The 12,844-nt window shown below is 32.0% G+C and overlaps 3 protein-coding genes and 1 long non-coding RNA gene across 9 annotated transcripts; 2 read left to right on the forward strand and 2 right to left on the reverse strand.

Moving 5' to 3' along the window:
• Nucleotides 1-1,549: 1,549 nt before the first annotated feature.
• Nucleotides 1,550-3,825, reverse strand: LOC115723493 (peroxidase 29). Its single transcript, XM_061104579.1, has 3 exons — nucleotides 2,856-3,825; nucleotides 2,385-2,748; nucleotides 1,550-2,149 (listed from the first exon to the last, which is right to left on the reverse strand). The coding sequence occupies exons 1-3, from the start codon at nucleotides 3,189-3,191 to the stop codon at nucleotides 1,740-1,742; spliced, it is 1,110 nt and encodes a 369-aa protein (XP_060960562.1). The 5' UTR covers nucleotides 3,192-3,825; the 3' UTR covers nucleotides 1,550-1,739.
• On the forward strand, nucleotides 2,001-4,897 carry LOC133031159 (uncharacterized). Of its 3 annotated transcripts, XR_009684644.1 has the most exons (5): nucleotides 2,081-2,222; nucleotides 2,443-2,926; nucleotides 3,094-3,183; nucleotides 4,654-4,773; nucleotides 4,878-4,897. It is a non-coding gene; the product is annotated as an uncharacterized LOC133031159 (long non-coding RNA). The 3 variants fall into 3 exon arrangements; XR_009684646.1 differs by lacking the exon at nucleotides 4,878-4,897 and having other exon boundaries at nucleotides 2,001-2,139; nucleotides 2,440-2,926; XR_009684645.1 differs by lacking the exon at nucleotides 4,878-4,897 and having other exon boundaries at nucleotides 2,001-2,139.
• Nucleotides 4,898-4,975: 78 nt separating this feature from the next.
• LOC115723494 (probable pectinesterase 67) lies at nucleotides 4,976-6,193 on the forward strand. The gene is made up of 4 exons (XM_061104619.1): nucleotides 4,976-5,026; nucleotides 5,138-5,344; nucleotides 5,445-5,695; nucleotides 6,040-6,193. Exons 1-4 carry the CDS (start codon nucleotides 4,976-4,978, stop codon nucleotides 6,191-6,193), a joined length of 663 nt encoding a protein of 220 aa, XP_060960602.1.
• A 410-nt stretch (nucleotides 6,194-6,603) lies between these two features.
• LOC133031158 (glycine-rich cell wall structural protein-like) lies at nucleotides 6,604-8,225 on the reverse strand. Of its 4 annotated transcripts, none has more exons than XM_061104576.1 (2): nucleotides 6,880-8,225; nucleotides 6,604-6,849 (listed from the first exon to the last, which is right to left on the reverse strand). In XM_061104576.1, exons 1-2 carry the CDS (start codon nucleotides 8,012-8,014, stop codon nucleotides 6,794-6,796), a joined length of 1,191 nt encoding a protein of 396 aa, XP_060960559.1. In that variant the 5' UTR covers nucleotides 8,015-8,225; the 3' UTR covers nucleotides 6,604-6,793. The 4 variants fall into 4 exon arrangements, with proteins under 4 accessions (XP_060960559.1, XP_060960561.1, XP_060960560.1 ...); XM_061104578.1 differs by having other exon boundaries at nucleotides 6,604-7,290; nucleotides 7,387-8,224; XM_061104577.1 differs by having other exon boundaries at nucleotides 6,604-7,326; nucleotides 7,387-8,224.
• Nucleotides 8,226-12,844: the final 4,619 nt, after the last annotated feature.

Raw genomic sequence — 12,844 nt, forward strand, 5'->3', positions numbered from 1 at the left:
CAAAATCGAAGAAGAAGAAGAGAAAAGAAAGTTCAATGGTTTGGGATACTCCTACCTAGATTCATCCTCCATTGTCGAAGGTGAAGAACAAACTAGGTGAAAATGTCTATGAGGCCTCTCCACTACCGATGTGATCCCCCTAGAGTTGCATAGATGAAAACAACTTGGATAAATAAGAATCATAGACGAAGATGTTGGGTTTTGTGCCCTAAATAAAACTCATTTTAATATAATCAGATTTACTAATTAATAAAAGATCAGAAATCATTTTATGTTGCATGGTTCACATGATTTATTTCATGATTATATGCTTAATGTATAAATTCTATTAAGCCCAAAACATATATTTATTCATGATTATAGTGTTGTCATTATAATGAAATATAATCATGATTATATGTTCAAAAATTTAAGTCCCATGATTGATCAATACACTGAATTTAGACTGACATGATAATCAGCGATAAGGTATACTTACACATTGGATAAGTGTTGAAAAAGTTTACCAGTATCGAATGTATGGAGTATACATTGGATTGAATCGATATTGAACTTGGATAAGATATCATAAACTTACCGTTATATCTTTCTATAAGTTAATATCACTGGTTGATCTTAGGTCTATGGATCTTAATCCTATATGGTTAGGTTCAACTCAATTGTATTATTTATGCTCTTCAAGTTGTCCGTGAAAGCTAACCAATAGTTATGGCAGATACTTACATCTTGAGAACATGGTAGTTCAATTAAGTGGGAGCGCTAATCATAAATATATTCTATAGCTTCTATAAGTATTTAGAAGTGAAACGATGTTTTCTTTTGAGCTTGGCTTGATAGTGATAAATGATTGAGGCCTCATTTCAGTAATTATATTAATTTACTGAAATATCATTTATAGGTACTTTAAGGATAAAATACATTAAAGGGTAGAACAGTATATTTGTCCTTATTCGATGTAGATCATCTATAGAGAATCTTTGACTATTAGGATTGTAACAATAGATAATCTCATAATCATAATGTATCTATATCTTGGTACATATAGATCAATCTATATAATTGAGAGTACAATTCTGAATCTATAATGGCGCAATGAGGAATTAATAAGTTAGAGAATTTACTTGATCAATTCTTGATCTACTAATTGGAAGCTCGGTTATATAGGCTCATGTTACCCTCACTAGTTGAGATAATACTGCTTGCAGACTCAGTTAACTGGTTTTAATTATCAATTATAATTTTAAAATTAGACTATGCTAATTTTTTTTAAAATAAATAATAGTAAAATTAAAAAATATAGTAACAAATATTTATAATATTTTAAATAGAATTTTTTTATATAAAATATTTATATATATTTTTTATTTTAATTTAAAATTAAATTAATTTTTTTTATATAAAATATTTATATAATTTTTATTTTTAAACATATATAATAATATTATAAAATTAATAAAAAAAATAATTTATTAAGTAATAGAATATTCTATCAAAATTAAAGTAAAAATCTAAAAAATATATTTAAACTAAAAATTCCACTTAACCATAATTTATATAAAATAGATATATTAAATTCGAAATTTACCAATTTGAATCTCTATCCCATAAACATAATCCTCAAATAAGATGAGGTCAATCTTAAAAAACCACTGAACACAAAGACACCTAATTTTAAACTAAAATCTTAAATAAAACACAAACACATACACTTCAATTCAATCTTAATCTTAATCTTAATCTTAATCTACAACATCACATCTCTTTCTAATAACACCATTCTTCCCAACCAGAACACCATAACTGGACAGCTTAACAAAAGCAGAAGCGAAGGCTTGAAAGAAAGCTTCTTGGTCAGAACCAAAACGACGAACAAAGTTTGTCGTACGACTGTCCATTACCATCTCCGCATCTATTCTCAGCAACCCATGTCCACTCATTGCGTTAATGTAGTACAAATTGTCAAACCCAAGTGCTGTTGGGTCATTCAACACAAACCTCGACTTACTCATCATTGATTCCTCATTATTAGGACAACTTAATCTTAAAAACGCTTCAAACCCATGTTCCATTCCTGTTATTGGACCCTCTTCGCCTTCGTAAAGACGATTCTTGATATTCAAACAGTGTGTTACTCCCAGTGTGTGTGAACCTGCAAAACATCATATTATGCGTATCAACTGTTTGTGAAAATGTCAATATAATTAATGGGTCAAAAAAGAAGTGTGAGCTTTTCTAATTAACTAAAACTTTTTTAGTATTATTCTACTAATCTCTTGTTTCTCAATTATGTCATGGATTAATCAGTTATGCCTTCTATATTATTCAATTACTCATAGTGTTCTAAATTGTATGCAATATGGTAAGTAACAATGCTCAAAGAATACCCATAATGGCAACAGATTCTTCAACTGACATTCCTTTGTTGACAAAAATCTGAAGCAGTTCTTCAACTCCAATGGTGGAAGGAGGAAGAAGAGCATTGGCGAGTTCGTAGCTTGGAGTGCTCGAGGAGTCTCTGCATCCCAAGGGAACCTCTATACGAGGCCCTCCAGAAGTAGCTACTGCCTCACGTGCTGCCATGATGAGAATGTCAGCACAAGAAACTTGGTTAGGACATGCTACTTCAACCATGGACTTCAGAAGGCTTATCGTTTCCCTCTGTCGGATTGCAAAGTTTTTAGTTGAAGCCATCTCTGATGAATCATTTTTTTGGCTGTCTTGATCAACCAGAATAGAAGCATCACAGCCCTGCAATTGGTTTATCATTATGACAACAATGTTAGTAAGATAATTAATCTTGTTTAGCTCATTTAATGGCAGATGGATATGAGATGGGAAGAGAAAGAGATAAAGACCTGAACTTGGCAATCATGGAACATGAGCCTCAACAAAGCAGCAGGTGAAGTAATATCAGAAGAGAAAACAGGTTTGAGACCATCTCTTATAATATTCTCAACTTGTGGACATGTTTTCTCATAGAAATTATAAGAAAGTCCTCCACTACTTTCAACCCCATAATTCAACAGTGAAAAAAGACATGTCAATACAACTATAATTCCCAGCTGCTGAACCATTCTTCTTACTCTTGTGTAGTTTACAAAACCCAAGTTTGGTAGCAGCAGCAGCAGTAGTAATATTACTTGAAACAAGAAAATTAGAGCTGCACAGCTTAAGTTGACAAAGGTTTGCATAAGCTTTAATCTATACAATTACTTAAAGTATATAGTATGAATTCTCTAGAGCTAGCTTATAATATATATATCATGATATATAGGAGAATGACACAATTTTAAAGTTCATACATTCCTCATTTATTTGTATTTCCAAAACTGGATTATGATATTTTATCATTACCTGCTCCTTTGTTTCTATATATAAAAATAAGTATTCACACGCAGGAAGAAAACAGAACCAATACAAGTACTGATATCACTTAGTTTGAATCACTTCACTTGGTATGACAATGACTTGAAACCACCCAAGTAGAACATGTGTTCTTCTTATCAATACTCATCATTATTATTATACACTTCATCACCCACATAGTTCTATTTTCCAACTCATGGTTTTCCCATATTAAAACTTTATACCATCTTTTCATTTTTAAAGGCTGTCATTGACTATGTAATCTTTTGTCATAGTACTGATGAAGTGTAACAGCCATAGTATATGTATATACATGATAACCGAATCTGCATCGTGCCATGAGGACAGCCTTGCCTCAAGCTCATGGACATGGCCATTGTGATCTAAAATAATTATTATACCAATATTTACTGTATAAATGTTAAAAGGGAGATTTTTAATAGATGTTTATTACATGATCAATATATCTTCGGGATGTATTTACTATTTGGTCTTTTAAAATATAATTTGAAGAAAAGTTATAAGTTTAGAAATCCAAAATTGTCTCTCTCTTTTTTTTTTTCTGTATATAAAAAAATTAGAACTAATATGTACAAATGAAAAAATAAAATCACTTAAAGCTAGTCCTTTATTTTTCAAGAAAATCTCTTATACATATTAGTTTTCATTATTATTATTAGTGGATCCATGAAAAGAAAATGAATTGTGTGCAAAAACTAAAAAAATGATTAGAGGTCCATTAGAGAATTTGTGAATAAATTAAATAAATGCCAAAAATAGTATAGGAAGGGAATATGAGGTTTCTACTTAATGATATCATTTTAGTTTTAGTTATTTTTGACATATTAACAAGAAATGAGCTAAAATTTAACCAACATATGTAAACCACACAAGGATTTGTTAGAAACCCTCCAAAATAGAGAGAGAGAAAAATCTTCCCTACCAAAATTGCATGCCTTCCATTCAACAACACTCAATTTCACCATCCAAATGAACTATGTACCATAAAAATAATAAGACAAACCCTCTTCAATTAAGAACCTCCACAAAAAGATTTACCATAATTGAATCACATAAGAACTCAAAAACTGTAATCTCTCCCAAATGAAAAATTAACCAAAAAACTAAAACAAAAATTCCAAGCATGTGTTCTTTCACGAAAGCAATTCATGTATCATTAGCTATAACTTTTCTCATCTCAGTCTCTTTGACAAATATTGTCCATGGCTTTGATGCCAAAGCTGTCATTGACTCTCCTCTTTTGACACAAAAAATTGGCACAAACAGGACGATTAAGGTTGATCTCAATGGCAATGGTGAATTCAAATCTGTTCAAGCTGCTATAGACTCTGTTCCTGAAGGCAATTCTCAATGGATTATCATCCACCTTAGAAAAGGGGTCTTCAGGTAATGAAAAACAAACTTCTTCATGCCAAAATTTCAATTCTCTTTCAAAGTCTACTGCTAATACAATATATGTAATTATGTATATCGATATATATTTATGGCAGAGAAAAGGTGCACATACCACCAAACAAGCCATATATTTTCTTGAGAGGAAACGGTAGAGGAAGGACTCATATTGTTTGGTCTCAAAGCTCAAGTGACAATGTTGAGTCTGCAACGTTTAAGGTTGAATCTCCCCACTTCATTGCCTTCGGTATTAGCTTCAAGGTACATATTTTATTTATACTTACATATATAATCATATACTTAATGATGTGAATCTATACATATCTTATATTGTATATAAATATATGTATATATGTAGAATGAAGCTCCAACTGGGGTGGCATACACATCTCAAAATCAATCAGTGGCAGCATTTGTGGCTGCAGACAAGGTTGCCTTTTACCATTGTGCATTCTACAGTACTCACAACACTCTCTTTGATTATAAAGGCAGACATTACTACGATAATTGCTATATTCAAGGCTCTGTGGACTTCATTTTTGGCCGTGCAAGATCACAATATCACGTAAGAATTTATCGTGTATATCTATATCTATATAAAAAATCATATATATAACACTATACATAATAATGATTCATATATATATATTTGTTAATGTTTGCAGAGCTGTGAGATATTTGTAATCTCGGACAAAAGATTGGCAATACATGGATCAATCACAGCACATAACAGGGAGAATCCAACTGACAATAGTGGTTTTGTGTTTGTTAAAGGAAAGGTTTATGGTACAGATGATGTTTACTTAGGAAGAGCAAAAGGGCCTTATTCTAGGACCATCTTTGCTAAGACATACCTTTCTAGGACTATTGTCCCACAAGGTTGGACTAACTGGAGCAGTGGAGCCAACAGTTCAGAGTAAGAATCTACATATAGATATATATATACTAATTAATATATACTTCTCAAAATCATATGGTATTTTTATACGAGCATTGCTATTAGGCACCACACCACTATGAGGTAACGCCTTAAGAATAGCTATCGATATTCCATAAAAGTTATGTTACACTATGCAAAGGCTATAGGGACTTGTTAACAATTTTATGGTAGTATGAAATGCGTATAAATATGTAATGCCATTCTCTTTGTATCAAGCTATTTAAATTGCGTGTAGCCTAACACTTAATTGTACCAATAGCGATATGATACCTTTTAATATTTCTTTTTCTTATATATATGTTTATGAATTTTTGAAACAGGAACTTGTTCCAGGCAGAGTTCAAAACCCATGGACCAGGAGCAGACACTGAGTATCGGGCTCCTTGGTCGAAACAGCTGACAGAAGAAGAGGTTGGTCCATTCATGTCCATCGATTTCATTGATGGGACAGAATGGCTACCAGTTTGGCTATGATCAATTCAACTTCATCATCATCATCATTTGGTCATGTGGAGAAAGTCTCTCTTATTAAAACTCTTAATATTTACAGTGGGCATATATTCATCTCCAATATTCTGGGGATGTGAATGTTTGTTAATTCAATGCTGTTATATGTGGCAAGCCTTAGATTTTCTTATTATTATTTAGTCCTCATTTTGTGGACTACCCTCTACTTATATTATATATATATATATGCTTTAGGTGATTTATAATATTGATTGATTTGGATTTGGATGAAAGAGTAAATTAGTTTGAGTTAACTATATGTTTATTAATAAATTTTATATAAATATATATATTTATATATAAATTAGTTTGACTACCCTCTACTTATATAAATATATATAAATATATATATATATATATATGCATGGAATGGAAGAAGCCATCAAAAGCTATCTTTTATTTTTTTCATAATAATTAGTAAGAAATAGTAAGGTAACTATATCGATATTAATATTTCATCCCATTTGATGCCACTACCAAACTAAGAACACTCTCTCGTGTGATTATTACACAGTTGGGTTTGCTATATAATGGCTGTGTAGCTAAAACATTTATGGTGTAATTTGTTCAGAACCCACCACCAATTCCTCCACCACCACCAAAACCTCCTCCTGCACCACCACCTATTCCTCCTCCTGCTCCACCACCACCACCAATGCCTCCTCCTGCTCCACCACCACCACCAACTCCTCCTCCAAAGCCACCACCCGCTCCACCACCGACACCACCACCAGCTCCACCTCCAAAACCACCACCTTTGCCACCTCCTGCTCCACCACCAACTCCTCCTCCAGCTCCACCACCAACTCCTCCACCGGCACCACCACCAACACCACCTCCAAAACCACCACCTTTACCACCTCCTGCTCCACCACCAACTCCTCCTCCGGCTCCACCACCAACTCCTCCACCAGCACCACCACCAGCACCACCTCCAAAACCACCACCTTTACCTCCTCCTGCTCCACCACCAACTCCTCCTCCTACTCCACCACCAGCTCCTCCACCGGCTCCACCACCAAAACCACCACCTTTACCTCCTCCTGCTCCACCACCAACTCCTCCTCCTACTCCACCACCAGCTCCTCCACCAGCACCACCTCCAAAGCCACCACCTTTACCTCCTCCTGCTCCACCACCAACTCCTCCACCGACACCACCACCAGCACCACCTCCAAAACCACCACCTTTACCACCTCCTGCTCCACCACCAACTCCTCCACCGGCACCAGCACCACCACCAGCTCCTCCTCCAAAACCACCACCTTTACCACCTCCAGCACCACCACCAACTCCACCTCCAGCACCTCCTCCACCACCAACTCCTCCACCAAAACCACCACCTTTTCCACCTCCAGCACCACCACCAACGCCTCCACCAGCACCACCACCAGCTCCTCCTCCAAAGCCACCACCTTTACCACCTCCACCTCCAGCACCACCACCAATTCCTCCTCCTCCTCCTTTGCCACCTCCAAATCCACCTCCTGCACCGGCACCACCGCCAACACCACCACCATCACCAACTCCACCTCCACCTCCAAAGCCGCCTCCTTTTCCACCTCCAAAACCACCACCAAGTCCACCACCAGATCCTCCTCCAATGCCTATACCACCACCATGGCCACCACCAAACCCACCTCCACCTCCACCACCACCACCAAGACCAACACCATCAGAGAATGTTTCTTTCTCAAGCTTACGGCATTGAACAACTCCAATCACCAAAACAAACATAAGACCAGCCACACCCAACACACTCACATGTTTATTAGAAACTCTCCCCATGTTTTCTTGGCTTACTCTCTTACTCTCAAAAAGAAAGAGAAAGAGAAGGAGAAGAGGAAGTAATAATAATAGTTAATATATTGCTTCACCATTAGTGGGCTTAACCTACTTTTATAGTACAAACATTATAGAGTGAAAACACACACATTAATGCATGCAGTTGAGAATATGTAAGTAAGAGATCGATCTACGTAGCAATAATAATAATAATAATAATAATAATAATAAATATTTATTAGTTAATTAATTTTCTCTCATGGCCAGCTTATATATGCATGAGCAATGACACAAAATTCAACTGGGTGATGTTGAAAATGAACACTCATTTGCCGGTGATATAATAATTGTTGTCTTTATAACACTCTCAACCACCTTGAAAGTACATTATAACCAATCACCCTTGACCAAGTCTGATCATATATATCATCATACGCTATACACTATATACAACAGTAGTAAGTAACAGTACCTAGTTATATCTCATCGTGTGGAGCTGCCGCGCGCACCTTCATTCCCACTCTCACCAATGCTCCAATTAATATCCTATATATTGGTTTCTATTTTCTTTTCACATGGAAATAAAGAAAAAAATATCCTCCAATCAATTAAGTTTATTCATTTTGAATCTATACATAACTAATTTACAAGAAATTACCAAATAAAAATGCTTTAGAAAAATTGTAACTCGTAAAATCATATAATCATATTTAGTTATAGCATTAAATTATGAATCATTTATAGTATTTTTTTTTATTGTTTTTACATAATAAAATTAATGATGAATAAGTTGTTATTATATATATATTAATAAAAATATTAAATTTTGTATCAAATTTTACAATTATACATTGAAGTTTATATAATAATAAAAATTAATATAAATATATCATAAAATTAATTTTTATGTTAAAGTACAATTTTTATCTACTATTAGAGATGCATTTGTGCCAACATCACCACAAATAACTAATTTTTTATAACAATTATAAAATTAAATATGTAGGAGCTAATATTCAATTATGTGCACTAATAACATTATACGACATCATCTATCAAAAAAACTATTATAAGAGATCATCATGTTATAGCATTACTGTGTAGTTTTTAGCTCAAAAAGCAAAAATAAATTGGATTAAATATGGTGATGAAAATTTCTCTTTTTTCATACATCATTGAGAACCCAAAGAGCTCAAAGTAGAATTAATTCCATAAGGGATAAGGGAGGAATGTGGATTGATACTAAGAGAGAATCCAACAAGCTATTCTGATGTATTATCAAAATTTGTTAGGATCAAATATGCCCAACGGAATGAAAGTGTCTCCATTGATCATAGCTAATGGTTCTAATAACCATGTGCTTATCCTCCATTAACCTTATACTAGCCAAGAAGTGAAGAATGCATTCTTTACCATTCCTGGTATGAAAGCTCTGGGTCCAGATCACTACAAAAAACTGCTACCTTTAGTGACAACGTTTTAGTCACAACATAAATTTTTTGTGACTAAATGTGACTTTTAGTCACAACAAAAAGTTACTTGTGACTAAAATATAGTATTTGGTTTCAAGTTGTTACTAATTTAGTTTTAGTCACAATAAACATTGTGACTAAAAACGCATTTAGTCACAACAAATCGTCATTTTTGTGAGTAATACTTTTAGCCACGGACCTTTTAGTCACAACACAATAATAATAATTTATAATTAGACACAACTATTTTTTATCTTTAGTCACAAATTTGTTCTGACTAAAAATAAGATTTTTTGTAATGGATGAATTTGAGAGCTCTTTTTATCAAGACAATTGGGAGTTAGTTGGAGATGAAATTGTGACAACAGTAGTGCTAAAATTTTTTTAATACAAGGAGAATTCTAAAAGAAATCAATGCTACAACTATTATACTCATCCCTAAAGTCAAATGCTCAGATAGTATGAAAAACTTCAGACCAAGATCTTGTTGTAATGTGATATATAAGGAAGCTACCAAAGTTATTTGTTCGTGACTTAGGCAGGTTCTTTCTAGATTTGATAGCTGAAAACCAAGCTGGATTTGTACATGGGCGTTACATAGCTGGATTTGATAATATCATGGTCTGTCAAGATATTGTAAGATTATATGGAAGAAAGAGTTGTAAGCCGAGTTAAATGATCAAAATTAATTTGAAGAAAGCGTATGACACTATAAAATGGGGATTTATTGAAGAGATGCTCAATGCATTTCAGTTCCCACGATATTAAGCTTATCATGGTATGTATTACTACCCAAAAATTTTCTTTATTACTTAATGGAGAAATTCATGGACTCTTTGAGTCAACAAGGAATTTAAGGCAAGGAGATCCTATATCTCTTCTCTTATTTGTTCTAGGAATAGAATATTTATGTAGAATAATGAGAGAGATAGGTTCTAGGCAAGGATTTAAATACCATGATAGATGTACTACTTTAAAGTTGAATCATAAAGAAATTAATATAATATTATAATAAAAATATAATAAAGAAATTCAAAAGTCTATTTTACCTTTTATTTAAATATTTTATAATTATAAAAAATAAAAGTAATATGGATATTTTGGTCAATATATATTTTATTCTATTATATTCTCATACTAAACCAAACACAATAATTTTAATTACAATACTTATTCCAATAACAAACTAATTATTATTAATTACCATTACATTACTATTACTATTACCGTTACATTTCTATTACACCAAAGCAAACATCACTTAGTTTCTACCAAACAATAATATAAAGTTGAAGTCGATCTGCAGAAGTTCAAAGAGCTAAATTACAGTATTAAAACAGGACATGGCCTGTTATTTCAACAAGCAGAAAGGGTGAATTGGGTTTTTGCTGTGTGGGATAGAATTGTAGCTAGTAGCACCAGTGCTCTTGAACATTTCTCAAAATATGGTTATATACATGTTATTGTTGGTGTTGGGCTTTCAAAATTATTTTTTGGCTTTTGAATTTCTAAACTTTTAAATTGTTTTTGGATTTTTAAGCTTCAAAAGTATTTCTGTTGTTGGTTGAGTAATTAATTAATGAGTTTAAACTTCTAATTTTAAAATTATTTTTATAATTTTAGTATTTTTTCAAGAATTTTCTTTTCGAGAAACTCAACCAAACAAGACCATATACACTTCAACTACTGGGTAACTCTTTGCTTTAATTAGGTTTGAAAAGAAGAAAACTCTAGCCATTTATGACAATGATATGAGAAAATAAGTCCATGTAATAGTATATATACAATTATATTATATATATTAATATATGTAGTCCAATATAAATATATAGTACATTTATTACTCACATGCAATGCAACTCTTCTCAACATGGAGAAATAATTATTAACCATGCATTGCTATAAAAAAGACTACCATATAATTAATTATTTATATTTTATAATAATTATTAAATTAAAATATATTAATGATTAATGTTTAGGTAAATACTATTTCGGACTTTGTGTTTTGCAAAGTTATCAATTGGATCATCTGTTTTGTTAAATGACAAAATAGACCATATATTTTCTAAAATTATACAAATAGGACCTTAATTAAACTGATTTTTTGTCAAAATAAAACTTAATAATAATCCGATCTAAAAATGTTATGACAAAACTAATTACATTTTCTGTATTTGTTCGTGTTAGAAATTGTCTTAAAGTTGATTATATCAAAAAATAAAATTGTTAAAAATTGAGCTTAATGTCCTATTTGTACCATTTAATAAAACAGAGGGTTTGTTTTGTCATTTAACAAAACAGATGGTCTAATTAATAATTTTTACAAAATACAAGATCTAAAATAGTATTTACCCTTAATATATTTTCTAATAGTTATTACATGAGAAATATTAAAAAAGTACTATTATTACTTAATATTTTTCTCAGCGCATCATACTTTTATCAGTGTAATTAAGTATCAGATCATATATAATTTAAGAAAGAGCATTGCTATTAGGCACCAGTGATGTCCAATACCTTTAATAGGTGGTACCTTACAATTAATTAGTGATATTCTCTAAAAACTATTTTCTTAAATTATATGAGACCCGATACTTAATTTAACTAATAACAATATAACACTAAGGAGAATACTAGACACCAGTAGTACTTTTTAGCAATTCTTCCTAAGAAAATAGTTTTTAAGAAGACACTCATAAAAAGTATTAAGTACCACTCATTCTGAATAGTAATACTTAGCAATTTTCATTTACTACTCCAACAAGATGAGATGAGAGTTAATATAAACATAGGTACTGTACGAACTTGATAATTTCTACAAGAACATTTATAACAAATACAGGTTTACAGTTTTTCTTGACATTTTTTTTCTAATATATTGGGAGAAGGGAAATTTGAGTTTTGCAAGTATGACTATTTCAACATTTTTTGTTAATGCGTGCAAAACCATGTATAATTATAATTTTATTATGGATAATTATATAAAAAATGTCTTTTTTAATACACGCGCAAAGTAAGCTGTCCATCCATATATTTAATCTTTCTATTTCAGGTGGCAATCAATCTTTCAAAAAAAGGAAAAAAAAAATATTGTTCTAAATTTATTTTCCACAATAATTATATCAATTATAGTGGTTCATAAGTTTTAGTTTATCGAATTACAAACGGCTATTTTAGTTCATCTTTTTGAAGAAGTGACTTTGACGCTCTTTTTTTACTTATTAAGTTATTTTTCTTGAATTACAAACGATTCTTTCATCTTATAGCCATGGTCGGCCCTATAGGTGTGTAAGTTGGGCTAGTGTAAATCTTTCATATTTTTTTTATCTATTATTTTTTTATTAGAATCAATAATAAT

This window comes from Cannabis sativa, chromosome 9 (genome assembly GCF_029168945.1).
Source record: "Cannabis sativa cultivar Pink pepper isolate KNU-18-1 chromosome 9, ASM2916894v1, whole genome shotgun sequence".
NCBI classification, from domain to species: domain Eukaryota; kingdom Viridiplantae; phylum Streptophyta; class Magnoliopsida; order Rosales; family Cannabaceae; genus Cannabis; species Cannabis sativa.

Bases quoted from the DNA above. Each gene is read 5' to 3' on its own strand.
- LOC115723493 (XM_061104579.1), bottom strand. From the start codon at position 3,191: ATGCAAACCTTTGTCAACTTAAGCTGTGCAGCTCTAATTTTCTTGTTT. The intron at 2,749-2,855 runs GTCTTTATCTCT...AACCAATTGCAG, and splicing joins TCCATGATTGCCAAGTTCAG to GGCTGTGATGCTTCTATTCT. The intron at 2,150-2,384 runs GTATTCTTTGAG...GATGTTTTGCAG, and splicing joins AGAATCTGTTGCCATTATGG to GTTCACACACACTGGGAGTA.
- LOC115723494 (XM_061104619.1), top strand. From the start codon at position 4,976: ATGTTGAGTCTGCAACGTTTAAGGTTGAATCTCCCCACTTCATTGCCT. The intron at 5,027-5,137 runs GTATTAGCTTCA...GTATATATGTAG, and splicing joins TCCCCACTTCATTGCCTTCG to AATGAAGCTCCAACTGGGGT. The intron at 5,345-5,444 runs GTAAGAATTTAT...TAATGTTTGCAG, and splicing joins GTGCAAGATCACAATATCAC to AGCTGTGAGATATTTGTAAT.
- LOC133031158 (XM_061104575.1), bottom strand. From the start codon at position 8,014: ATGGGGAGAGTTTCTAATAAACATGTGAGTGTGTTGGGTGTGGCTGGT.